The following is a 27492-nucleotide window of genomic DNA, read 5'->3' on the forward strand; positions in this document are numbered from 1 at the left end:
AATTTAAATATTTATAACTCATAAATTAATCAATTAAACGTCCAAAATTCTAAAATATTTATATATCGAAATAGGCACTCCAAAAAATAATCTGCTTTAGAATAAGAAATTAAAAATGCACGTTCTCATTCGAAAATTATATAAATTAACAATTATCTCGGCCATCTTTTGTTCATAATACATTTAAATAGTCTATTAAATATTAATGTTGATGCTGAAATAATTTGTTATGCAGATGATACAGCTATCTTAGTTCATAGCAGTTCCATAGAGTCATTATATATAAAAGTAAACAATGTTATTAAAGATATTAAAGATTGGTTTGATAATAACTTATTAGAATTAACTTTAAATAAATTCAAATATGTTCATTTTAATATTAACTCAGAGGTAATTAATCCAGAACTAAATATATGCATACATTCATCTATGTATGATGTCAATCTAGTAATTGTGATAATTGTGTTATTCTAGAGAATTCTAATTATATTAAGTACTTAGGGCTCACCCTGGATAATAAACTTAAATGGAATTATCATATTAATACGCTAACAAATACTATTCGAAAATGTTTTTATGTAATATTTTATGATTTAAAGCATATATTTAACATTGATAATATGAAACGTATAATTTATTTAATAGTTCAATTTATTTTATGCTATGGTATTGTATTTTGGGGACAAGCATATAAGTCTCATATTCATTCTTTAAAATATATTACTTTAAATAATGTAATCAAATTTATATTCAATTTACCAAGGCTTACTAATAATGAATTTGTATACAATGTTTTAAATCTACTTAATATTAAATATTTATATTATAAGAACGTATTACTTTGTTTTTATAAATTTAAAAATAATACTGTTTATGTTGATCATATTTATAATACGCATTAGTAAACTAATATTAATCTAAATGTACCTCTATATCGTAAATAGTTTGGCATGAAAAGTGATATTTTAATTGCAATCAGATTATGTAGAATGCTTAATATAAATATATGTAATTTTAAGAATGTAACGGATTTGAAATTGTACTTAAAAAATGTTGATCTTACACAAATTGATATGTGATTATCGATTAATAACATATTATGTAATTTTTATAATTTTGTTTTAGAATCATGTATTAAATTATCAATAATTAAATTCATATAAAACTCCCCATCACAAGCTATGCTTATAGAGGTGTTGCGAATCTTTGTATTATCTATAGATATACCATTTGTACATTTTATTTGATTTGCGTAATATACTATTATATTATATTATAATATTTTAACAATAAAAAATAGTAAAATTATTGTTTTTATAGTTCACTTAAAATTATAAAAAAATATTTCAAATAAACGTTAATAATTCACTCGGACTGGAAATTGATCGTCCGATATAGTTCTATCCCTGGTAGAGTGGTAGCATTATATTACTTTATTGTTATTAATTTTGATAGGTAAGTATTTATATTCATTATCTATCTTAAATATAAAAATTAAAACATATCACTCGTTATTATTATGTGTAAAACTTTAATGAACAATAGCCGATTGAATTTAATGACCAACCTATATTCAGCGACTAGTCCAATACACCTTTTTTTTTCTTCAAAATACGACGTTTCATTGATAAACCATTCTTAAATTAATTTATAATTCAATAGTTTAATTTTTATAAGTATTCAAAAACAATATAATACTTATGTGCGATGTGCATTTAATACTACAAAATAATAAATTTATACAATCATGTTAAGTATATATTTTTATTTGGACGCTGCAATATTTTTCAATAAATATATTATAAGAAATTGTTTAAATAAAACAGTTCATTATAATTAATAAGAATAATAAATAGATAATTTTATATAAAATTCGTCTTATATTTTTAAGGTGAATGTTTTGAGATGGATTATTTTTATAATATAATTCAAATTAACAACAGTTTATTTCGCGTTAATCTATATAACGAAGATGATATTTTCAACTACATACAATTATATTCGCGACAAACTGAAACAAGTTGGCGTGTTTTGAAATCGTGTAAATCCGAAAATTATGACATTTGGTAAATACTACATCATTTGTTAATATTTTAAGTTTTTATGTGAGAAATTAATTGGCACGTTAGTTGTTTAATGAAATATATAAAATTTGTTTTGTTAATGATAACATGCATTTTTTTTAAATACAATAATTATTACAGGAAAATATTTGGATGTCTTCACAATAGTTTGCACAAACTTTTAAAAAACACAGATAAGAAAAATAATTTAAACACAAGTGAGTGTCCATCAATTATTGACATTAGAATTAAATGCTTAAGCTCAAGAGAAAAAGACTACGATCCCCATTTAAAAGTAAATTTATTTATTTTAGTTTTACTACTCGTACTTTGAAAATGTTAGTCATATTTTACTTTAATTAAGTAATATTGGTATATTTTAGAATGGGTTACCAGCAATTGTGAAACTTAAAAACCACCATAACCATTTAGTTCGTAAAGTCAAAGATTTCCCCTTATTAAATTCTACAACAGACAGTAATGTAAACAAACCATTTGATAATGGTATCGGTAAGTTTAATTTTACACGTTTTGTGGATAATATTCCAATTTATTAAATGTAAATTTGGATTTTACATTATTATATGAATACATATAATACATATTTAAAAATATAGTTAGTACATAATAATTATTTATCTTTAAAGGTTAAATTAGATATTATAATATTGTATCTATACAGTTTGTAAATTACATTACAAAGTTTGGGATAGTCAAATATATAATAGTACTTTATTTATTGTTGTTCTATATTTAAAACATTAATTCATTAAGTTTCTAAGTTTTGTATGTGAATTTACTTAACAGAGCCAGCAAATATAGTTCAAGCTTACAACAATGAAATTCACCCAAATTTAAGTCAGCCGATTATCATCACTACAAATTCGTTAGATGTAAGTAATTACATTGATTCAACTTTGAAACTTATTTTTTGAAGATTGGCATTTTTCATGTTTTCAATATCTATGATCATTTGTTTTATGAATTTAGACGGTCGTAGACATTTCTGAAACCAACAATATTAATACAAGTACTCAAAGCACTGAACATATTTCATTTAGCAAGTGGGAGGATATAAAAATACAATGCGATATCGTAAAGTCAAAATACGGCGTACGTCTCAAACCAGGACAACTGATCATCAACAATGGTAAGCCGGTTGGCGGTACGCCATATCACTTTGTGGATACTAGTTATAGAAAAGAATATTTCCGGACGCTAAAAAGCATGCTGTCAAATGACGAACAGTCTAAGTGGCTTTGGAACAAAATGACAACCGTCGGCAATCAAGTGAGCCTTTACAAATGCTCAGGTACAAACTGCAAAAAGGTGTTCAGCAATCGGTTATTATTTCGGTCCCACTTAAACAACCACTATGATAAATCAAGTAAGACTTGTGTGATTGTTGTTTTTTACTCTTTCGCGTAACACTGTTTTATTTATATTTTTATTGGCTGCATTAATGCTTAGCAAGTTTGGTCATTTTTTTTTTTTATAAAAGATAAGTAAGTTATAAAAAATAATAGAGGCTTGGATTCATAGTTATTTTTCCAAAATTAACTGAGTTGGGAAAAGGTTACTAATAAGATACTATCATTTTTTAAAAGTTTAAATAATAAAACTGTGTATGATGTATCTAAATAATGTATTATTAGTAATACTATTATAATACTATATTTATTTTGAACTTATATTATATTCAAATTGTCGATTGCATATATAACTTCATCCAATTAAAATGTATTTCCGTTTAACGTTTAAAATTAATAAAATAAGTAATAAAAAAAAACTTATGACACGTAAATTTAGGCAAACCATTTCAAATGTTGATTATAGTTATATAATAATGAAACATCAAAGTAATTCAAAATAGGAATTACAAAAATTATACGTTTTGTGAAAAGTTTTTATATTATGACTTTTTTTGTTAATGGATCACTTCCTCTACAGCTGTACTGAAAAATAACTATTTTTTCATATATTTAGGCGTTAAGTCAAAATAATTCACAGTTTAATTATAGTTCAAAGTTTAGTAAAAAAATGACTTAAGAATTAAATTAATTGATTAAGTGAAAAATGTAATACGTACGTAATTACGTTATTATTTAGTATACATTGCCCAGATTTCAGGCCCGTAAATAGGTGCTTTTTTTTGGGGGCGGGGGATGATTAACTTTTTTCAAAATAGTTGAGGCTTAAAAAATATTTTTTTATTAATTATTAGTTACTATAATACGATCTTTAGGGGAAGAGGTGGGGGGGAAATGGCGATTGTTTCCATAGCTCCCCTAAATTACGAATCCGCCTGCTTTAGGGCTTTAGGTGTGTATACCTATTGCATCCCGAAAAAAAAGTTTCAATAAGAAATCGAAAGATTTTTACTACTAGTAATTAGCCACCCAAGTTGAATACCTGTCTTACACATGTTAGGTTTATACTAAAACCGGCGATGTCCGATTGCATCCGAATAAATTCAGGTTGCATTATTGTGTTCAAAATATAAGTATTCAAAATGCGTACACATAGGTTGTCAAATTAACGAATCTACCTATAAAATAGGTACCTATAATACAAATGTAATATGATTTAATTTTGTTTTCATATCATTACAAAAATATTAACTTTTATTTAAGACAATTATTAATACAATCAATTCATAAAAGTATTATTGATTTATTTAAAAATTTATTTTTATGGAGAAAATCAATAAAACACTTAATGAAAAATACTTAATAATATACACATTATAGATAGTCAAATTAGTAAATTGTATTACAAGTGCATACATAATATATATATGTATACATAATTTAATTAATATAAAACAAAGGTAAAAAAAAAAAAAAAAAAATTATTATAGATTAATTTTATTTTTATAAACCCAGTTATAGATTTTTTTTGTTCAAAATCTAGCAGTTTATTGGCTTTCTTATCTTTAATAAACTAGAAAGCACCATTCGTATCGAATATTTTTTCTATCCATATTAAAAAATGTAAGATACAATCGGGATATTTATTTAGTTTAAATAATTACTAAAAACACTATTCCCTTCTTAATTTTTAACGACCGGTATATGAAAAAGGAAAAATGTCGTTTTGGATTGCAATCGGGTGATACCCATTAGAACTAGGTATAAATAAAACTTATGTTCCAAATGAAAACGATAGGTTAATTTAGGTTAGTTGACGTTTGTAAGCAACCCAAGAAGAAATTAATTAATACTAAAATAACATCGATTATATGCATAATTCCGACGTTAGAATAACAAAATATTTATAAAAATAATAATTTTCTGTTCGGGTGGTACTGTTAGTGAATTCTCATAACGTGAGAAGTAATACATTTTAATTGTTAATAATTATTCAATAAAAAATCTTATACCACATTTACTGATTGTAGATTTTTACAGTTTGTAAATTATATAGTATGATAAACGCAACTACTAAAAATAGACAGATAAGAACTTAATTAAAAGTTACGCTTACGGAGTTTATAATCAAAATTTAAATTAAAGTAAGAGGATGATTTTTTTAAATTAAATCTATACTAATATATTTTAACTGACGATAAGAAGGAGGTCAAAGCCGCAAAATTCGTATAAACCTATACCTGCTTCGTATAAAATATTTACTTGTCTTTTACTTTCCGGAGATTTGGTCACAAATTAAATCTATATTTTTAAAGTGTATTTAGAGATTGGGCTATAAACGTATAACATAAAAATATACAATTATATTACTTATGCCATTTATTAACTATTTTTTTTTTTTTAAAAGAATATGATATAGATTTTACAAATTCAAATCTGTCTTTTTTCCCTTCTTTACATATATTTAATTTAATTTAATTTAGAATATAATTTATTGGTATTAACGTTTGTTTCCTGGCTTTTAATGTTTCTGCGCTTTTAATTATAATATAAACTACTGATTGAACTCTCAATAAAATTTTTATTAAATATTTTTTTATAAAAATTTAAAATTGAAGGGTTGCTTAATTACCGGATACAATAATAAAAATCGTTGAAAATAGTAACCCAATTATCGTATACATTTTTTAAAAGGGTTAATTGTGGCCCAATATAGGCATTCAAATACAACGCATTAGGTACTTAACCTATATGAGAATTGGAATCATTATAAATACTGTCAGCCTTGCAGTAGGTACTTAATTTGTAAAAGATACAACAAAAATAATTTTTGTGCTCAATTGCTTAATAGTTTCCTCATAATTTTTTAACAGGTAACGTCTGAACTTACTTGCCGTTAAGAATTATTTCTATTATCGATTCATGGTACAATTATTAGAGTAACACTACAGTGGCTATATTATTGTTTTGTCAGTTTAAAGAGCCGTGACTCAACTGCATTCAAGTAACAAATAACAACAAGCTGTTAATTATTCGTACCCACATTGCGCTCTAAGTAAACTTAAAACATACCACCACATTATTTAAGAACTCCATAATATTTTTTATAAGAACATGTATTTTATGATTGAGTATACAAATAATATATAATCAAATTTAAAATATCAAATATTATAATAATTTAAAGCATAGATCATCTAAGTAAGTTAAACATTTTTAAAACGATTGACAACACAACTAATTGTAAAACATTTTTTTAAATATAACATAGATTATTATTTTGGTTTTTAGAGCATTAATTCTAGGTGCATATCTCGAGTGTTCTTATACTCTATTTGGTGTTTGAAGTGCTGACGTTCTCCGTTGGAACGCGTTTAACACTTTGACGTATTATATAGTCGTCATATTGTATCATTTCAGATAACTCGGATAATGCTTATCAGTTTATGCAATGCATGTATTGCTTCAAGCAGTTCGATACGGAAAGCATAAATGTATTAGCCAACCACATCACCGATAAATATACTTTTTGTAAATACTTCTGTCGGTATTGCTTGTACCGCGCATATACAGCTTCACACGTTTTAATCCACGAGGTAAATCGACGACTGGTTAAAGTATTTGGTATTATGGGTTAAAATAGTTAACCTACAAATGCCCTTTTAGTTTTGTAAAAATATCTCCGAACTTAAATAATTTTCTTGTACGTAATAAATTGTCTCAATTAGTCTTGTAAAAATACTTTTAAAATTGTATTTAAATAAAGATAATATATACAAAAACATTCATTTAGAAAATATTTATAAGAGCAAGTACAATGCATTCAGGAACTTTTTTAATTTTACTAATTTATATTCATAAGTTGGTAAGAAAATTAATTTTGTATTTATTAATTAATAATTTAATAATAATTTTAATGTCACATTTGAGTATCGTTAGATTTTAATAATACAAATTTGTAAATAACTAGCAGTCACATAATAATACATAAGAAAACAATTATCTATTGTCTAGAATTATTTACTTACTACTCTCTTTAGGAGAGGGGGAGTGAATTTTATAGGAATATTTACAATTTTTTTAAATATATTTTCCCGATTTTATAACTAGTATATTATAATTTAGCGATAATTATTATTTTCTTGACTCATCACACAAGAAGTATTAGTTATAGAGAATACATTTTTTTTACATAATTTAAAAACATTTTTATACGAAACAACATTTAAAAAAAATAAATATTTTTTAATATCACTATCAATTTTCACCAATGGCGTAGCCAGGATTTTTTTCCGGGGAGGGCTGATCAATTTTTATAGAGTACAATTTAAGATTTTTGCAACGATTTTCATAGACCATTAAAAATTAAAATAATTTTTAAATTTTCTTGATATTTCGAGGGGGATGGCTGTACCCCTTTAGCCCTTCCCCTGGCTACGCCATTGATTTTCACACATTTGAAATAAATATATACATAATAATTAATATTTATTTGTACTACATAGCCAAATTAAAATTTTTATTCTAAGGTGTATACCTGCAACTTTTTATTTTTAGATTTTTCACCTTATTGACTAATTAAGTTAATAGACTAATATTTTAGTCCCATAGTAAGTTCTTAAGTCTTTAAGTGGTGACTTCTGTAAAATAAAAATTTTTCAAATAATTTTTTAATAATTTGATTTTAATAGTCAGTATATAAAATAATATAATGAAAAACAATCTGACGTGTGACTTAAAGTTTTTTTATTTTTAAAAGTATATACATGAAAGTTCTTGATTTTCATTTAAAGCTACGTCCAAAACATAATTTAAAATACTTTTCAAATATTGAATTTAAAAATTATTTAAATAAATGTACTGTACTCTAGTATTTTACAACTATGTTATTTAACTTAAAAGTATAATATATAATTTTTTTTATTAATATTATTTTATAGGCAATATTATGATGATTTTTTTTTATGCATTTTTCAATAAAACATTTTTTCCTGGTAATAATGATTAATGTTTTTTAGATATTATTTTATGGAAAAGGTTATTTTTTAAAAACATTTTTCGGAGATATTTTTTTATAATACTGTTAAACTGAAATTGTTTTTATTATTTTGATTTTTGTTACGATGGCCATATAGGTCAAGAGTTTTGATAAAATATAATAACTGTCATGATTTGTATTGTTATTATTTAGTATGTATTTCATAAAGATCAAAAGCCTTCAATATTAAAACTCAAGAACCTCCGAGGCGAACGGAAAGAAATAGTAAAGGCGATTGACTTTAAAAAATTTGTGTTGCCTTATGTTTGCAATATTGGTAAGTGTCAGAAATTTATTTTAAATAATTTAAATGCGAGATTTAATACGATTACTAAATTTAATTATTATTGTATGCATCGTGAAATAGTTATAATTAGAGCTCTTTTTAAAGCAATTATTTTAGTTTAGAAATATTTTATTCATTAATCACTTAGTAGAAAAATGATTTTAGATACATTTAGGCACGTTTTCTTCTGGTAGTAAATTAAATAGATTTAGTAGACCTGTTGCATTAATTAATTTTTTATTGAACTTTGCAATAAAAAAAAAAACATTGTGTCATCAAAAAAGTATTAAAATTAAAGCTCATCAAATTTTTGTATAAAATAAAATTATTTTTTATTTTTTTATTTTAATATAAAACACTATAACCAGAATTGAATTCCTGATTTCAAAAGTTGAAAAAACTACTAATTTATCCTAAGTTCAAAATTATTGTATACTTTGTTCTAAACCTTTATATTGTTTTGTAATAATTTTATTTCATTTCTTTGTTATTTACATAAACCTCAGAATTTTAATTTTTAATATCAAATGTTGAGATGACGTCATCTCAGCATCCGATACAATTCAACATTTTTTTTTTATTTAAAAATGTTACGAAACTTTGTTACCATTTCGTAATCAAAATATATAATTCAAAATTCGTGATTTTTGACTAACCTAAAATTTGTAAAAACCATTTTAAATTGGATTGTCATCATCGTGACATCACGTGATAGTAATAAAAATGTTTTCCTTGATTTAAAATTTTCATAAGGTTGTATTCTTACAACTTACTATTTTGTAACCGAATCTTATATAAATACCGTAAAATTTGTTGCAAGTTAACTGAGTGACAGCATGACGACATTCTAGTACCTTCGAATTCTAAAAGTTTTTTTAAGTTATCGTAGTTACATTTTGTTACAAAATGATTGTTACCAAATCTTATGAACATATTGTATAAAAATTTAAAACTTTGGGTGTTAGCGTGATATAATTACCATGGAGTTAATGTATTTTTTTAGTTAATTACAGCGATTTAAATAAAATTTTGATGAATATACATTTTCGAAATTTGTTAATTTTATTCATAGATTTCTTAGATGAATAGGTGCTATTATAAAAAGAAATTATTCAATAATTTTGATTTCTGTATGAAATATTTATTTTTCATATAAAAAATTTGTTTGAATTCGATGTCAAAAAGAGTAAAATAGCCAATAAATGTAATGATTTCGTTCGATTATTCAGATTTTCAATAAACTATAATTATTATTTATTATTATATTATATATTATTTTAATATAGTTTAAGACTGTGATTTATCTATCTGTATTACTGTATTTGATTTAATTTTATTAACCTATAATAATTTTGCTAATTTATTTTTCCATGAATTTATTTTACTTTCCTCTACTAACTTACTAACTTAGTAGATTTTATTATTATATTTATCTATATTATATTACCTAATGCTTTAAGATTCTTTGATATATATGATGTAATAATTTTGTTAAACATTTTCGCCATAATTCTTGACGAAGATCAATAATATTATCTACAGATTAAGCCTAAACCTTGTTTTACTCATTTCAGAATGCTGTACTTTCTCTTCTTATATCAATAGTGATTTCTTGTCTCATTTGAGACTGGAGCATGTACATAGTGACCAATTATCTTGTGATCTTTGTGCTAAAAACAATGACGATGGATTTATTTCGTTCAATCCGAAATTATTTGTTAAAGTAAGCGTGTAATTTTTTTATATTACCTAATTGATTTAAAATTTCATAAACTCATAACCTTATAGCTTTCCTTTTTAAAAATAAATTTGTAATCCTATGCATGAGCCTTGTCATTTTTATAAATACGTAATTGTTTTTTATGTAAAAAATATGCAATTTATATAACGTTGTTAGATAAAAATTATAAAATTGTATATTTATATAAAATAAATGAATTAATTAAGACATGCATATATGAGAGCGGAGAAAACTGTCCATTGATGGAACTCTGCCTTACACATTATAATATAATATTAAGTATAAATATTATATTATGTTATAATACAGTTTTTTTCTAATTTAATCAGAAAAATCATATTTTACTTAATATTAAATTTAATCATTATAATCTATCTAACAGCTATTTAATAATCAATATTTAATTTTCTATTTACATTTAAGACAATATGTTCCTTCATTGAAGGATCATTGTTTCATCCTTCATTGTTTATTCATTGAACTTATAATAAATTATGAATCACAATATCTAAAAAAAAAAATTATTTGTCCCGATAATAGTTGATAACATGAAAATCCAAAATTTACTCAATTAGGAATATTAAAAAACTATAAGATGATTTTAAGTTAACGAAGAGATAAAAAAAGTTAAATTAAATTAAAATTAATTATAATATCAAACGTAATAGTTTGATGAATTATGTATAATTTAAATGAATAATGCCCAGCTTTTGTAATCACCTATAATACATACTATAATTAACGTTTTTATTTCTAATCAATATAATTATGATTTCTATTTTTCAGCATTTTAATTTGCATTGTATTAACACATATCAATGTATTTTCTGCTTGTTTGGTGCTGAATGTATGAATACCATGATAATTCACTTAGCAATGGAGCATTTTGAATATGAACCTTTATGCTTGGAACGTTGTCCGAAAAATGATTTTTGCGTAAATATAATTATTATTAAATAAAGTTTATACTATATAAAAGTTTAGAATAAGAATTATTATTAATATTTTTTTACTATTTTTCGTTATAGGACGGCAACACAATTAAAAATCTTAAAATTTTAAATATTAAGAAATATGTAAGCGATGAGATAATAGAAATAGTGAGTACGACTTCATTAAAAAATGTTGATGGTATAAAAGAATGTCCAACTAAAGAGATGAATGAATTATGTCCAATGGATCCCGTTGACATATGTACAAATACTAAGCCAGATGACATCGACAATACTCCTCAGCTCTTAAGTAAAATTTTTAAAAAAATTGCACAATCAACAAGAAACACATCAACTCCAGCTATTAATAATAACAAAAATAACATAATTATATTATCTGATGAAGATAAACGAACCGTTCCAGGGGATGCAGAACAAATTCAAAATGTCAAGGCTTTAATCGTAAATGACAAAAAAAATCCACCACAACTGTCAAATTATGAACTCATAAAAGATTTTAAATTAGAAAAAGATACTGAAATACAAATCAATGGAAACTGTTTAGAACACCTTTCTAATAAAACTGTTGGTACGCTTAATAAAGTTTGATAGACTCTATAGGCGCAAATAAGGTGGGGTTTAGGGGCTTAGACATGTAATGAAAATTAAGCCCTTTTAATCTACCAATTTACCGTAGAATTTATTTCGACTATTATAAACTTAAATATTTAAAAATATAATCAGCGTAAATATAGAACCTAATCATATTATATCAATATTAACAATTAACCATAATAGATGAAAGATAATTTTCCACCAAAAAATAGTAACGAAGATTTGGTTAACAATTTTGTGTGAGCAATTTTATGAAGAGAATGCCAGCGTAGTATTTGTTATCTCTCTCTAACCCACGCGCAACATAGCAAATTTTATATTCACAAAAATGACTATAACCATATTAATTTCTCAAATTAGAGTAAAATGACCTATTACAGAATTTAAAGTTAAAAACATTATCTAGGGCATCTCATAAGCGTTTCATTATATTTTTATTTTAAAGCGAGTTATAAGTATTTAAAAATTGTAAATTGTTTATACATCTTAAAAAACTCATAACTAGCTTTAAAATAAAAATATAATAAAACGCCTATGAGATTCTTTAGATAATGTTCTAAACTTTAAATTTTATAATAAGTCATTTCACTCTAATTTGAGAAATTAATATGGATATAATCATTTTTGTGAACGTAAAATTTGCTATGTTCCGCGAGGGTTAGAGAGAGATAACAAATACTACGCTGGCATCCTCTTAATAGTAAATAAATATAATAAAATAAATTGATGTTTAAAATTATAATTTCAAATTTCAAATGATTGTTGCAATATTATCTGGTGAATCAATTTAATTTATATTAAAGTTGTAAATATTAATAAATAATAAAATATATGTATTATTTTTTAGAACTGTTATTACGAAATTGTATTTGCAAAGTAAACAAAGCTACCCGTATTAATTTACTAAATAAAAAAAATGATTGATTTTTAATCCCATTGTTTTGATACCATATTTACGCCTATAAATTCGACTTTATGAAGTTTAATATTAAAAACACGAAATAACTGAATTTTGATGTTATTTTAACTCTATATGTTTCAGATGAAGTCTTCCTAGATGGACTTTCATATGAAGATCACTTAAATAACTGCCCAGTAGAAGGTCCTAAAGAGTGTACTTTCTGTTTGGCACAGTCGAAGTCGACATTTGAGGTTGTCGAATTTCCAAAACTCCTTAGACCGAATCGTTTCACGTGCACTTTTTGTAACTTGGAATTTCCGTCTAGTGACATTGTCAAGAACCACGTAAAAAAAGAACATCACATTTCTAACCTCGAGTTCGTGCCTGTAGATGTTAATGCGACGGATATTGAGAAAGACAAATTTCTTGTATGCCAGGATAAATCTTCTAGAACGAAAAAACGATCTAATGATTGTATCGTTTTAACAAATAGTCCTGAGAGTACTATCGTTCTTCAAAAGAAACGTTCTAAAGTTGTTAACAAGCAAGATGATTCTCAATTAACTATATTTCCGGATACTTTGCAACAAAAGTTTACTAGACCTAGTAGGGTTGAATCAAAGCAACAACACAAAATCCTAAAAAGAAAACATTCCACCGAGAGCTGCGAAGTAAGTATATTTTTTTTTACATTTTTAACATTTTGAAGAAACTATGTATATGTATATAATAAAACGTGGTTTCCGCTATCGAATTCATAGTATTATATCAATAAAAATTAGAGTTAATAATAATTGTTTAGGGGCAAAAATCGAGAAGTATTTTTCTTAATAATAAAAAAAAAAAACTGAAAAATTGATTAAACTGAAAAAAACTGTAGGAAATGGAAACATTCATTCAACAAAAAATATTGAAAAAATCAATTTCATTTAATTTTTTTTTTAACTGTTAAGAAAAATTATCATAGGTAGATAAATTAATTTTTCATCAAATACTCTCCATATTATATATATTAAAATTTCCTAAAAAATAAAAATATTTGATCTGACATCAAAAATTCTTATCCACTGTTAATTATTGGCTATTGGTTAATAAAAGATTCCTTCTACGTATAATCTCACGGAAAGATTCTCTCTATTCAGATATTTTTATTCTAAGAAAAAAAGTATATATCCTTCGAAATTTAGATAGATAGATTATCCTCACTCCGATTAGATTTTCATTTTATGCTATGATTTATTATTGAATTTAAATTTAATAAATTTGTTACAAATTGTTCAATTTAAGGTGCACTTCCCAGTATTTGAAACTTTTAATTTTAAGTTTATTTTTTTCATTATAATATGTTTATTCATTTGTAGACATATTTATAACTGTGTAAATATCTAATAATAATATAGCTAAGACTAGTGAGAAATACTAAACAACGATAGTCTGTACTCTGTACCACTCCAGTTAAATAAAACATAAATTAAAATACAGTAGAAAAAAACAGAAATTAATTACCTGTAAAAGAGTCGGGTAAAAGTATACAACCCACAACTTTGAACCTAATTTCTTATTTATGAAAAACTTTGTTATAAAAGGCTGATTAACAGATTAAATCTACCGAATCAAGAAATTACTAATAATTACATATTTACATGCATATACCTAATATAGTAATATTAAAATAGAAATCCTTGGTAGGTAATAGATGGTTATTCACACCCGTATATTTCTCTTACTGTAATGATTAATTATTGAGATAAAATGTAACATATGCATATTACAATGAGTTTCTTGCAATGTTGCGTGCTATACTAAAAACTTAGGTACTACTCAGTTGAACCAAGTTCTCTGTTTATTATTTTATTCTTCTGTGTATGAAATGATCTGATTTCTTAATATACTTGCCCTAAATTTTAGACGACTGAAATCATCGATTCATTATTATAAAACATAATAATAAATTAATTATTATCATTTTTTTTTAAAATATTATTATTACAAATTATAGGACGACAACAGAAAAATACCTAGCCAATATAAGTCAAACGATCTGGGTGTTAGAATAGCAATGTATTTTTCTCCTGACAATATTGATAACATTCCACGAACAGAATATTTCTTGCAACCGATGGGATGTTTACTTTGCGAGTATGAAACTAAGGTGCGATCAAAACTAGTCTCACACATCAAGAAACATAGAGTAAAGCCAGACGAATCGACTAAGAAAATTTCTAAATCTATTCCATGTAATTCCAAGTCTATATTTACGTCCATGAATATGACCAATTCATCCACCAGTTCATTTACAGCTCAAGAAAATGAAAAGGTAATGTTTATTCTTGAAAACTACTTATTTATTAATTATATTTTCTAAATGTCTAGTCAATTGATCAATTTAATTTTTTTTTCTGTATAATTCACAAATTATAGCAATAACAAATGTAAATAAATTTTCAGATGAAATCAACTGAAAAAAATAAAGATTTTCTAATAGAAACATCAACTATTACATTACCTTCGATGTTCAGAGAACGATTTTACGATTATCCTCAGTTCGTCTCAAAAAGAAAACGTTTTAAATGTTGTATATATAAATGTGATTTCATCGGTTTGAATATAGAAATTCTGAAGTCACATATATTTAAATGTCATCCAAATTTTTGGTGTTATATGTAAGTATAACTATGTCACTATAAATATCATTATATTATTTACTGAAAATGTATCTACATCACTATAATATGTTTTTTTTATCAATTTTTTCAGATGTCCACATTGTAAACCAATACCGACTAGGGTCGTCGGTATACGTGAAATGAGGTTGCATTTAAATTATCACGGTGAAGACTTATACATTTGTCAATATTGCAGTTACTTTCATTATAAAAGTGAAAAAATAGAAGCACACCAGAAAAGAAAACATCCGTCACAAATGAATGGCAAAAAAAAATTAAATGTCATCGCGATCAGAAGACAAACTCCTATTAAAAAACCCATACCTCCAGGTTTGTATAAATATTATTCTATGATTAATTTTTGTATATAATGTTTATATTGTATAATTATGTACAATGTTACCAATATTTATAACTTATTTTCTAAATAGCTGAATGGATATGTAAATTATGTACCTTGGGTGTCAAGTATACTATAACTGAGATTGCTAAACACTTGTTAACGGTCCATAAAATATCAAACATGTTTAAATGCTCAATATGTTTATATAATCATAGTGATTATGAAGTGTTTAAAAAACATTTCAAGTTGAATCATCCATCTTTGCCAGTAAAGTACTTGAATGTACATTTTGATAAAGTAAGTTCTTATAGTTTGTTATAATGTGTGAAAAAGTGATATATTAACAAGTGAATAATAGTCACATATATATCTTAGTAAATTATTGACCGCTTTCAAAAAACAAATTTAGGTTAGTCCAGATGTAAAACCGCAACCACCTAATAAGCAAACACATTTTGATGAACACGTTTCCAGTACACAAAATTAAGTTATCTCTTATAAAAACAACCTAATTAAGTTTATTTATTTTTAAGAATGGTAACGATAAATCCAAATAGATGTACTTAACTCACAAAATGTTCAAATACCTTCAATTTAAATTTTAAAACTATTGGTAAGTAATAACTATACGTTATATTAATTATGTAATATTTAGTTTTGATTTAACATTTTAATATTATGAAATTAAAAATGTATGTATACCATGAGATTTTTGTGATACACCTTATCACACACACAAGTGGTCTATAAATACTTTTGTTGGTTGAGATGATAAGTGGAAAAATAAATAAACCACGTGTACAAAAAATAGTGCTTAAGATACCTTTTGACCAAATATTTATATCCTTAGTGACACTATAGTAATCAGACAATTCTTAGAAAATTACTTTTATAGCTAACATCACGTTATTTTGTTGATTATATTGATTTCAAATTATATTTACACGATCAATCATTAAACTCGAATGGAATTTACAATAGTTAACTGGGATAATTACGCAAAGGAGCTAGACCAAATAATTTCTTTAATTCTACCTGAAGCCAATCTTATGACCGATTCATTAGAGTGATAAATTCGATGGCAAAAGTAGACATCCCAATCATCAGGAAACGCTTTCTACCCAGTGGCGGCGCCAGGAATTTTATCTTTAGGGGGCCCATTAGTGGCCTTTGAAAATTTGGTTGGGCCAAAAAAGTCCCAATCCGTGGTATTTTTCCCATTCATAGGCTCAGTATAGGGTAGGGACTTACACACTGTCTACCTATTGTAAAGACTGTGTTGCATATACTAAGTTTTCATATAATTATTGGTTTTCATTTTAATCGATAATAAATTATATAATCTGTTCTTTTAAAGAATTTTTTTTCTCTTGTGGTTAGGCGGTCAAGGGGGGCCAAGGGGTGGCCAAGACAAATTTAGAGGGGGCCGTGGCCCCTGGCACCGCCACTGTTTCTACCAGGTTAGTAGAAGACATATACACCGAATGATTTGATTTCCAGAAAAACGGTGACATTAAATAAGCATAATATGCTCGGTAATATTATTATCTCATTGACACACTAAGTGTTATTAGGAAACAAATTTAGTAAAAAAACAGTTGGAGTACTAAACAGTGTTATACAGTAATACATAGTATACTATAGAATTATAGGGTTATAACTTACTATAGATGTATAGTTCATACAATCATACCGAAACAATTTAAAAGAGATAGTAAATTGTATTCTTAAAATCAGTAAAAAAGGATTGAGGCTACAGATAAGCATCCGATTTAATTAATTATTAGTGTATAACATACAATATCTTACAAATAATGAAATAACTAAGGAGGTGGACTGGGTGGAGAACAAACTTAATTTGTTGTAATAATTGGCCATCTAAAATTAAGTCTCCCCCCCGAAAAAAATCCTAGCTACAGCAATGATCCGTGCTACAAACAATATATAATAATTATAATCCTGGGCTACCCTACTACTTTTATCTAATTTATCTGTTAACTATTTATTATGTATATTTTTGAATTATTATTGTTATTTTAATTATATTTTCTTATGAATATTTTTATGTAGTAACCTATAAACTAGATTACTTACGCTCACCTAATTAATTAATTAATTAATAATATTGCATTATAGAAAAAATTGCCGTTTGACGTTTAATACAGGTGGAATTGTAAAATGTCAATTGATCTTTGACAAAATATTATTTTTAAAATAGTACTATTTTTTTATTTTCACAGGTGATCAAAGCCTGTATTCATTATTTAATTAGATAGAGTACAAGATGACTGTTACCATGGATATAATACTACCTCTCTCGGTTAAAAGTTTATGTTTTAAAACTATAATAACTGTACTTTCCTAAAGTTGATTGTTCGATAATTTAGTACAAATATGTTAAGATAAACTGTTAAGTTAATTTAGTTAATAATTGTGTGTTATTGTTTTTAAGTATTTGAAGGTCTAGGATTTATATCTTTCTTATGTTTTTTTTATTTTTTTGCAATACCCAATATAATTTTCATTAGAAATTTCTAAATATTATTAGCATCATTCTGTCACGAATGAAACTATTTTTATTCTTATCGTACACACACCTACTGCATATGGCATATCTTGGATTTTTATAATAATATGTTTTGTGTATTTTTCTGTTAAATGTTTAACTAGTTGCTAGTCATATTTTTACAGTTTGGGAACTTTGAATTAACATAAAATTAAATGTTTTCAGCTTACACTTAACAATTCAATATATTTGGTTTGATGCCGCTTCATATTAATACATTAAATATATAAATAACCTGTTCTGTCAAATATACACCATAAAAAATATAAAATTAATACACAAGAGTACTCATGACTAAATAGTAGTATCTAGTCAACAATAGTGTAATTACTAAATATTATATTATTCAGAATAAATAAAAATATGAAGAAAAATTATTAGTTAAATTTATTAATTGGTTAAACTGTGAATAATATTATTATACATGTATTTATTATGATTTATAATTCACATTTTAAGAGTCTTTAAAATCCAGTGTGCACAAATAATTATAAAACTATACAATCTTTCAATTTGAAAATTTGAAAACATTTGAATGTTATATTGAATTATGCAAACTTTTTAATGAATAAAATGAAGACAATTCATTTCTTAAATTCAAAACATAATAAAACAAATACATTATAATTATTTAAACTTTACTTACAATGTTATTATTGCTATTGAATAGTTATGAATTAATGATGTACCTAACTACATATTATTATTAAAACCAAGTTTATATTTTAGTATTTTATATTGCAAATAAATCCTAATAACTACATAACTATCTAATAATATTATTGATTTATTATTTAAAAATAATTTTGAACTAACTGGCTCTTTGAATAAAAAAGACGAGTGAATTTTTTGACGTTTTCAAGGAAAAAAGATAGCTATAAATCGAATCTAACTATTATATATAATTAATTATATAATTTATAATATTTAAACAATTGTTTCTGTATCTATACTCACATTAAAACATTTTTATTTTAAATATGAGAATATGGACTTAACAGACTTTTTGCTTATAATATGCAATTATATTTTTACGTATATTAAATTTATTTGATATATAAAATAAAATAAATTTCAATTTAAAAACATTAATATATCGATAATAAATATAATTTTCAGTCATATTATTAGTAAAAATATGCGCATTTTACCTTTACTTTTAAATGAGTTCAGACTTTTAAGTTAATTTTTACTCATAAACTCGTAACCAAAGCAATTCTATTAACACAATAGTCCTACATATAACAATAGAATATGCCGTGTTTTTTGACACAAATGTATACAAAAAGATAGCATTAAAATCAATAAAAATGTGATTTTCCAAAAAAATGTGAACTTGCCTCTAACAAGTCCATAAATGTTTATGTTATAATATGGTAAATTGTTTCCAATGTTTTAGATAAATAAGTAATTTTAGTTTTTAGAAAATAATTATTTTATGTATTTTTGTTATTTAAATAGGTAAATATAACATAATATATTAATCTTAAATAATAATAAGATAATGAAAGGTTTAATGAGTGTGAAAAATGATAAAGTGATTTTTGGACGACTGTTATAGTACCATTAACCTTGTCTTACAAATAAAATTATAGTGATAAAATAAGGTATTGTCTCCAATCTGACCGTTAACTTTTAAGTATATAGATAATTGGAATTTTATAAAATTATTTATCAAATTCATTTAGCGTGTGACAACCACTGGCACTAAAAGCTATAATATTCTACTTTTTAGTTACTTAAAGAAAAGAAACGAATTTTCAATATAAAAAAGATAATTCTGACTGTACAAAATATTGCAATATAACATTATTTTTTTAGTATCACTTTTACGAAAAAATAACAATTTTATTACAATCCGTAAATCAATGTTATTGCAATTTAAAAAACTTTTTTAAAAAATAATATCAAAGAAATATGTAAGATTTTATACAGTTAAAAACGTTTACTAAGCAGAAGTCATAATTTTAATTATCATTAACTGCAGCCGTATTCTCATTGGTTTATCACGCAGAACCATTTTTATTTTAAACTTCGTAATATTACTCGGGACCACTTGTAAGTTATTTCGAATTAGTATGTATAATAATCACATTTTTCTTTATAAATCACTTAAATAACTTAAACCATATCCATTTCAGTGGCATCTTTTGAATACAATAATATATTATTATTATTGTTATAGTTTTGACTATGAGGTTTTTTTTGTTTTTTTTGTTTTTTTTAAAAAAGAGCATCGACAAATGCAGTACAATGAATTTTAAATAATCAAAAGCATGGAATATACGATATTTAGGAATGTAACTTTAAAATTTGTATAATTAATTCAAATATTTAATCAAATTTTGAAACTTGTATTTATTATTTAACTAAAAATGACGTTTTCGTCAATGTTATTATCAATTCAAAAAATACGTTATTCATGTGTGGTTTAGCATCTAAATTCTAAGGTATTACATTTTTATTTTGAGCGTTGAGAAATAACTGTATCATACAAATTCGTCGGCGTGCGTAGACTAGAATCTCCGATGGTGTCTACAGTATTTTACTGTTCTCGTCGTTATTTAGGTCTTCATTTACAAAGATAAATAATAAATCATTATTTACAAATGTATAGGTTTTTTTAACCTTGTAATTTATAATAATACATAATAATAAAAATAATATAATATAATAAAAAATATACTATAGCAGACAACTAATTTAATTAATGACTTTTTGTACTTTTGAATCTAAAAATCAAAAAAAATCAGAAAAACAATTATAATATTATAATTGTCCCCCAACTTGGAGTTTAAACATTTAGAGCTTCGATTAAAAAATGTCAAAAAATCTTCTGTGCACGCATATGAATAATTGTATAACAGAAAGATTTTAACGATTTATTCTTATTCTTATTTATTAATATCTTAGTTATAAGTTTTCATTAATTTTACTTAAATTTAAGTTCCCGTTGATGGTATTATTTTAAAAAAATACGTCAATGGTGTTTCACATTATTATAATAGTCGATAAGTATCTACCATCAAAATATTACTAAAAATATAATCATTAAAGTTAATATTATAGCACTTAAAACTAGTACATAACATTTCATTTCATTAGTATAAGATATTAAGATAAATTCTAATAATATTTTATTTTCTATTACTTTTAAGGTTTTCTTTTATCATTTTATTTAAAAAAATTGTCGACACTTTTAGTGCGATCGAAAAAAATTAAAAGTGTTAAATGCATAATTTTAGAGAATATCCTTGTATTACTATAACTTATTATAATATTTAGTTATAAGTTTTCATAAATGTATTTATCATTTCGCTTAAACTGATATTTCCGTTGACGTTATTTTAAACAAAAAAAATGTGTTATTGATTAATGATTTTTCATATTATTCATATTATAATAGTCAATAAGTATTCATTACCGAAATCTTACTTAAAATATTATCATTAAAAAGTATATTATTAGCACTTAAAAATTAGTACGTAACATTGTATTAATATTAAATATTATATTCCATTAATATATTAGTTACTATTAATTTAAAAAAAAAAATTTCCTTTTAAATGTTTTTTTTTTACCATAATTTACTAATATTTAGTTATAAGTTTTAAAAAATGTGTTTATCATTTTACTTAAATTTACATTATTTGAAAATAAAACTATGAGTTTTTGATGTTTCATATTACTTGTATTACAATAGTCAATTTATCCATAAACGAAATGTTACTTAAAATATTATCATTAGAGATGGTACCATATCACTAAAAATCTAATTTATTTCGCAATAATTTAAAATATATTATAAGATTTATTTCTGTAAGATTTTAGTTTCTATTTTGAGGTTTTATTCATTTGCGCAAATTGTTGGCAAATTTAGTGCAATTGAAAAAAATTCAAGGCCTTACATTTTAGGAGAAAGTAACTTTATAGTTTTATCTGTATTATTATTTATTAGTATATTTTTGAAAATGTATTTATAATTTTATTTAAAATTTAGTAAATTTAATGTTCCTTTTAACATATTATTATTACTATTATTTATCTTTAATTTTTAATTTAAAAGTCATCAAACTTGTATTTTTTATTTGAATAAAATTAATGTTTTCGTGGAAGTTATTATTCCGAAAAAAAATCATTGTTATAGAGTATTGTCTATAGAATTTACCTATCCCAACTACCTAATATCAATTTTTTTTTATAACTAAGTTAATAACTTGGTATTTTTTTTTATCCATAATCACTTTAAACTTTACTTAATTAATTTATTATCTATACACTTCTAACTTCTAATTTAATAATATTGTGTTTATTATTTTAATTAATTATCAATTACACGCATAAAAAATATGGTAAATATTTTTTTTTTTTTTTTTAGGGCGTTCTATGAGCACTCTTCTCTAAAGTGGCGCTTACAATTTATAATACTGAAGGGTACTCACGATAGTTAGAATAATAACTTTCCTCAGTATCGAAATACACTTTATTTCTAAAAATAACAACAATTAGAAAACAAGATACAACTATGATGGGTATATAGTAAAACAATTTTCTACTTACTAACTTGCCATTTAAAAAGGAGTAAATTACAAAAATATATATTATTAGCCTTCGGACTATAAACATATGAAGTTTGCTCTATATTCTAGTGTCTTAAATTTTTTTAACATTATTTTTTTTAAATTTTAATCATGCCCTTGTTTTATACGTACACATATTATAGTAAAATCAAAACAATAAAATTTCGCTTCACTATGTCTGTGTGACGTAAATGTAATCGCTCTAATGTATAATTTGTTCTAAGCAGAGGATCTCAATTATTTATATTCTCCGGTACCTACTAAACAGCAATACAACATTTATTGCAAATCAAATGAGTGTTCTATTAGTAACTAAAGACAAAACTATTCAAAATGATTAATCAATAATATATAATAATTGTTCTTCATGTTTTTATGTGCATTTTAATTTAATTACCGCGTTTGATGATCTCTGCGTACCTAATCTAAAATCTTAATACCTTTGGTTTAAACTGGCCAATAAAATAGCTTTATTCTATGTTATTGCTATATTAACAGTATCACAATAAAGATGTTTGATGAATCGGAAAAAAAATTAAGAACATTGGGTGTCGAAAGAAATTATAAACAATCGATTTGCAACACACGTATAATAAACAAAGGTCTGTATTTTTTTAATGCAGTAGACACTCTTTATATTTTACAGAATTCTTATTTAAATTGATTTAACTCATCAAGTATGTCTTCACATTTTTACTCTTTATGGTTTCATGATATAGTGGTAAATTTTGAATTAAAATTATCCTATAACTATATGTCTATATATATTTTAAGTACTTTAATGTTGACCACCTGAAATTACTTTTCCTTAATTATTTTTAATTGAAAATAAAATGAATTATCTTTTTTGCATTACCCATGTATTATATATTGTACAGAATATACCTACTCATTGTTGTTTGATATTAAAGAAAAGAAATAACGATTAATTATTACAATTTTGTAATATGGTACTCATTTTTTAGCTCAAAAAAAAGTTATTACTTTAAAAGATATTGTAATCCACATAAAAATTAATAATAGTGCTCACATTATTCTCAAATTGTTGCTTTTATTTCAATCATTTCATTCAAAACAGTGGCGCCGAAGTCCACAATTTTACCTATGACATTAGACACCTCTACACATAATTTTGACATCCATCTAGGTTAGGTTAATGTAAGTCTGTACACTCTATGAAAAAGATGATCCCCTACCTGTTAAATTCACCTATGATAATATTAGCATAGGTAAATACGTATATATTTTTGTGGAACTGATTCAAAGTCATATAACTCTCATTCTAGTCTGTGGATCTGTAAAATCTTCATCGTAATTGACAGTGTTATTATTAATACTATAATAGATCCAAAGTTGATTCAAAGATGTATATATTTTTTATTTATTACTGCAATGTATGAATGATCCACGCCTAGTTTACTTTTCTCATAGAGTCATAGCTATTATGAGCAAAAAAGTGTTCCATCTATAATCATGCGATTGTCGTGATTAGAGATCAGGCGAAATTTTGGTTTTGCGTTTTACTAAATTTTTAAATGTCCACTCTTAGGACCTGCCGACCAGGTCACTTTAAATTATAAGTTATAATAATATAAAACGTGCAATACACGTATTTGTAAATATACAATAAAAAAATTACCAAAAAGAATTCGAAAATGTGGATGGTTCTATTTTAATAAAGAATTTAGAGTTCAAAATTCTACAAAACCAAATTATGTTAATTAAAGAAATGTTTGAATCATCTAATAGAAAAAATCTAAAAGGAAATCGCTACACCGAAGATTGGTTCAGCTGTGTATGTTATAAGTTATTACATATTATAAGATTATGCCGAGGTTATGCATTTTTAAAAAATATACAATTGTACCATTACCTTGTGTCAGGACTTTAAGAAAATATTTAGCACAAATTGCAACTACGTGTGGATTTGATAATGTTTCTTTGAATTGTTCAAGAAACATTTCTTTGCTTAAAATCATTTCCAAAAACATGGACTTCTCATCTTTGATATTTCTTTCTCAAAAAAAGCATTTCCATCAATTCTATTCAAATCAATCAATTCAATTCTTGAGTTATACAGCTATAATCGATTTTGGCAAAGACAATGAACAATTGTATAAATATATTTAAGCCATAGCTGTAACCATAGATATATAAACATGTTTGGCTGTAACTGGGTATAGGACGTCCTTCAAAGTTATTTGAGTTTCATTTTTGCCTTAACAGTCACTGTATTAACATAGGTATTATCATGAATAACGTGAATTTATTTATGAACTTTGGCAGGCATTTAATGAAAACATACACTAAATGTCCGATTAACATCGGTGCTTCAACATAAAAAATAACAGTATCAATTCCAATTGGATCTCGTGTATTTGCTAGTCGTTTAGCCAAACGTTTAGCATTTAATTATGTAAAAAATAATTATACAACTATAAAGTATTTAAATTTTTCCTCATATAATCTATATTATGTAGGTCATCGTCGCTGTCGTTTGGTTCAATAAAATCTAAAGATTTGGACAGTTTAAGTTTAATTGCAATAAGCACTGATTTTAAAGAACTTCTCGCTAAAGCACATCAAGCCCATCAAGGTAAATTGAAACTTCAAGAATATCGGATATTTATTATTTCTTTGTGAATTTCAGAATTTGTATAATATTATTTTTTAACATGAATTTAATTCAAAGTTTTCTCTATCGCAGGGAGGAACATACCTGATATCCTTAAGATTGCAGTTCATCTTGACGGTCTTAAACGACAAGTTTTTTAACATCAGTGCTTATTGCAATTAAACCTAGACTGTCCAAATCTTTAGATTTTATTGAACCAAACGACGGCGACGACGACCTACATAGCATAGATATGAGGAAAAATTTAAATTTCAGAAATGTACCATTACAAATAGCCCGGCAGATACTATGTTTAAAAAACAGCATACAAATGGACCCTAATTGCAAGATATTTTACATCAAATTTTAATTTTTAAAAATTTTCAAATAAATATCTCTTCATCTGATAATTATTTTTCTACTAAATTAAAACAAATTGTAAAGATTAAAAATATTTTTTATGATAAATCTGGAGGGATAGTAATTGTAGGTAAATCGTTTTAAAATAAAAAGCCTTATTACAACAAAACCATTGATAGCACAAAAATTGGTATTTATATAGTTGATGATCTTTCCACAAAATATGATGAGTATTGGAGTATATACATCGAATGTAAATATTATATGATTTTAAAAATTCAAGATCAATAAATAGGTTTTCCAATCATACAACTTTGGCAAATAAATTTATTTAAATATATCTGCTATAATAATTAACCTGCACCTGTAAATTATAATTATTTTATATTTAAAAAATATTTTTTTGTTTTTATTCCAACTATATGTTACACTATTACGAGTATACATTATTTAAGCGTTTATATAAATTTATACCATTATTTCGACCACTGTATTTAAATCTAAAGGTTGTAAATAGTTATAATATAATATAATACTTAATTATTTACATTTATATGTATTATATATTAAATTACTTTATTCCTGACTATCCTAATTTTCACTATTTTAAGGTACTTATTGCACAATTTGTATTTTCGGTTTTTTTTTAATTTTGTGTAATGACATAATATATCATAATATATTAATATGTATAATTATAATATTATTTATTACAAATTAATCTAAAATTGTACTGAGTTACAAATCGAGGGTGTTAAAAAATAATTAACTATACAATTAAATGGATTTATATTATTTAAAACTATAATCCTATGAAACAAAAAGTAGCTCATTATTACGTATATTATACACTTATTTATATGTTACGAATAGGCGATGTTTTCAAAATTAAAAATAATTTTACAACTGACATCGGAAAACGAAAACTATTTCAAACAGTATTGATAAAATATTATGTTTTCATATTAATCTAATAAAATTTGCCGAAGTCATCGCTCATCGTTTCGGAGTACAGGTCTGGGCGCGATAGCCATAATAATACGATGTGTGATATATTTTAATTTATTAGCTTATAATAATAAAACTGTAGAAACATAATTATTATAATATAATGATCGTGTAGTCGTGTATACTGCAAATATGTATAATGCTGGTTTTGCGAAAAAAAACAACTTATATAAGATTGTCGTCTAAATAGTAAATACATATGAAGTACCTATAAAAAAGGAAGTATATTATTATAAAAAAATCTGTAAACCGTATAGGATAAATAATTCGTTAGATATTATATATTGTATAATAATTACATAAAATAACAATATCAGACTTTTAAGTTAATTTTTACTCATAAAATCGTAACTTATTTATGTATTATATATAATATATATATTTTGATACGTGCTGCAATTCTGCAAAT

General features: G+C 24.5%; 1 protein-coding gene across 1 annotated transcript; it reads left to right on the top strand.

The window, feature by feature from the left end:
* Positions 1-1905: 1905 nt before the first annotated feature.
* On the top strand, positions 1906-26085 carry LOC132924756 (uncharacterized). The gene is made up of 19 exons (XM_060989202.1): positions 1906-2066; positions 2205-2358; positions 2447-2573; positions 2871-2956; positions 3054-3450; positions 6854-7029; positions 8625-8748; positions 10332-10480; positions 11285-11434; positions 11527-12019; positions 13088-13617; positions 14946-15263; positions 15395-15489; positions 15704-15942; positions 16044-16252; positions 16365-16421; positions 17336-17415; positions 25582-25697; positions 25883-26085. The coding sequence occupies exons 1-19, from the start codon at positions 1906-1908 to the stop codon at positions 26083-26085; spliced, it is 3864 nt and encodes a 1287-aa protein (XP_060845185.1).
* The last annotated feature ends 1407 nt before the right edge of the window (positions 26086-27492 follow it).

This window comes from Rhopalosiphum padi, chromosome 3 (assembly GCF_020882245.1).
Source record: "Rhopalosiphum padi isolate XX-2018 chromosome 3, ASM2088224v1, whole genome shotgun sequence".
Taxonomy (NCBI): domain Eukaryota; kingdom Metazoa; phylum Arthropoda; class Insecta; order Hemiptera; family Aphididae; genus Rhopalosiphum; species Rhopalosiphum padi.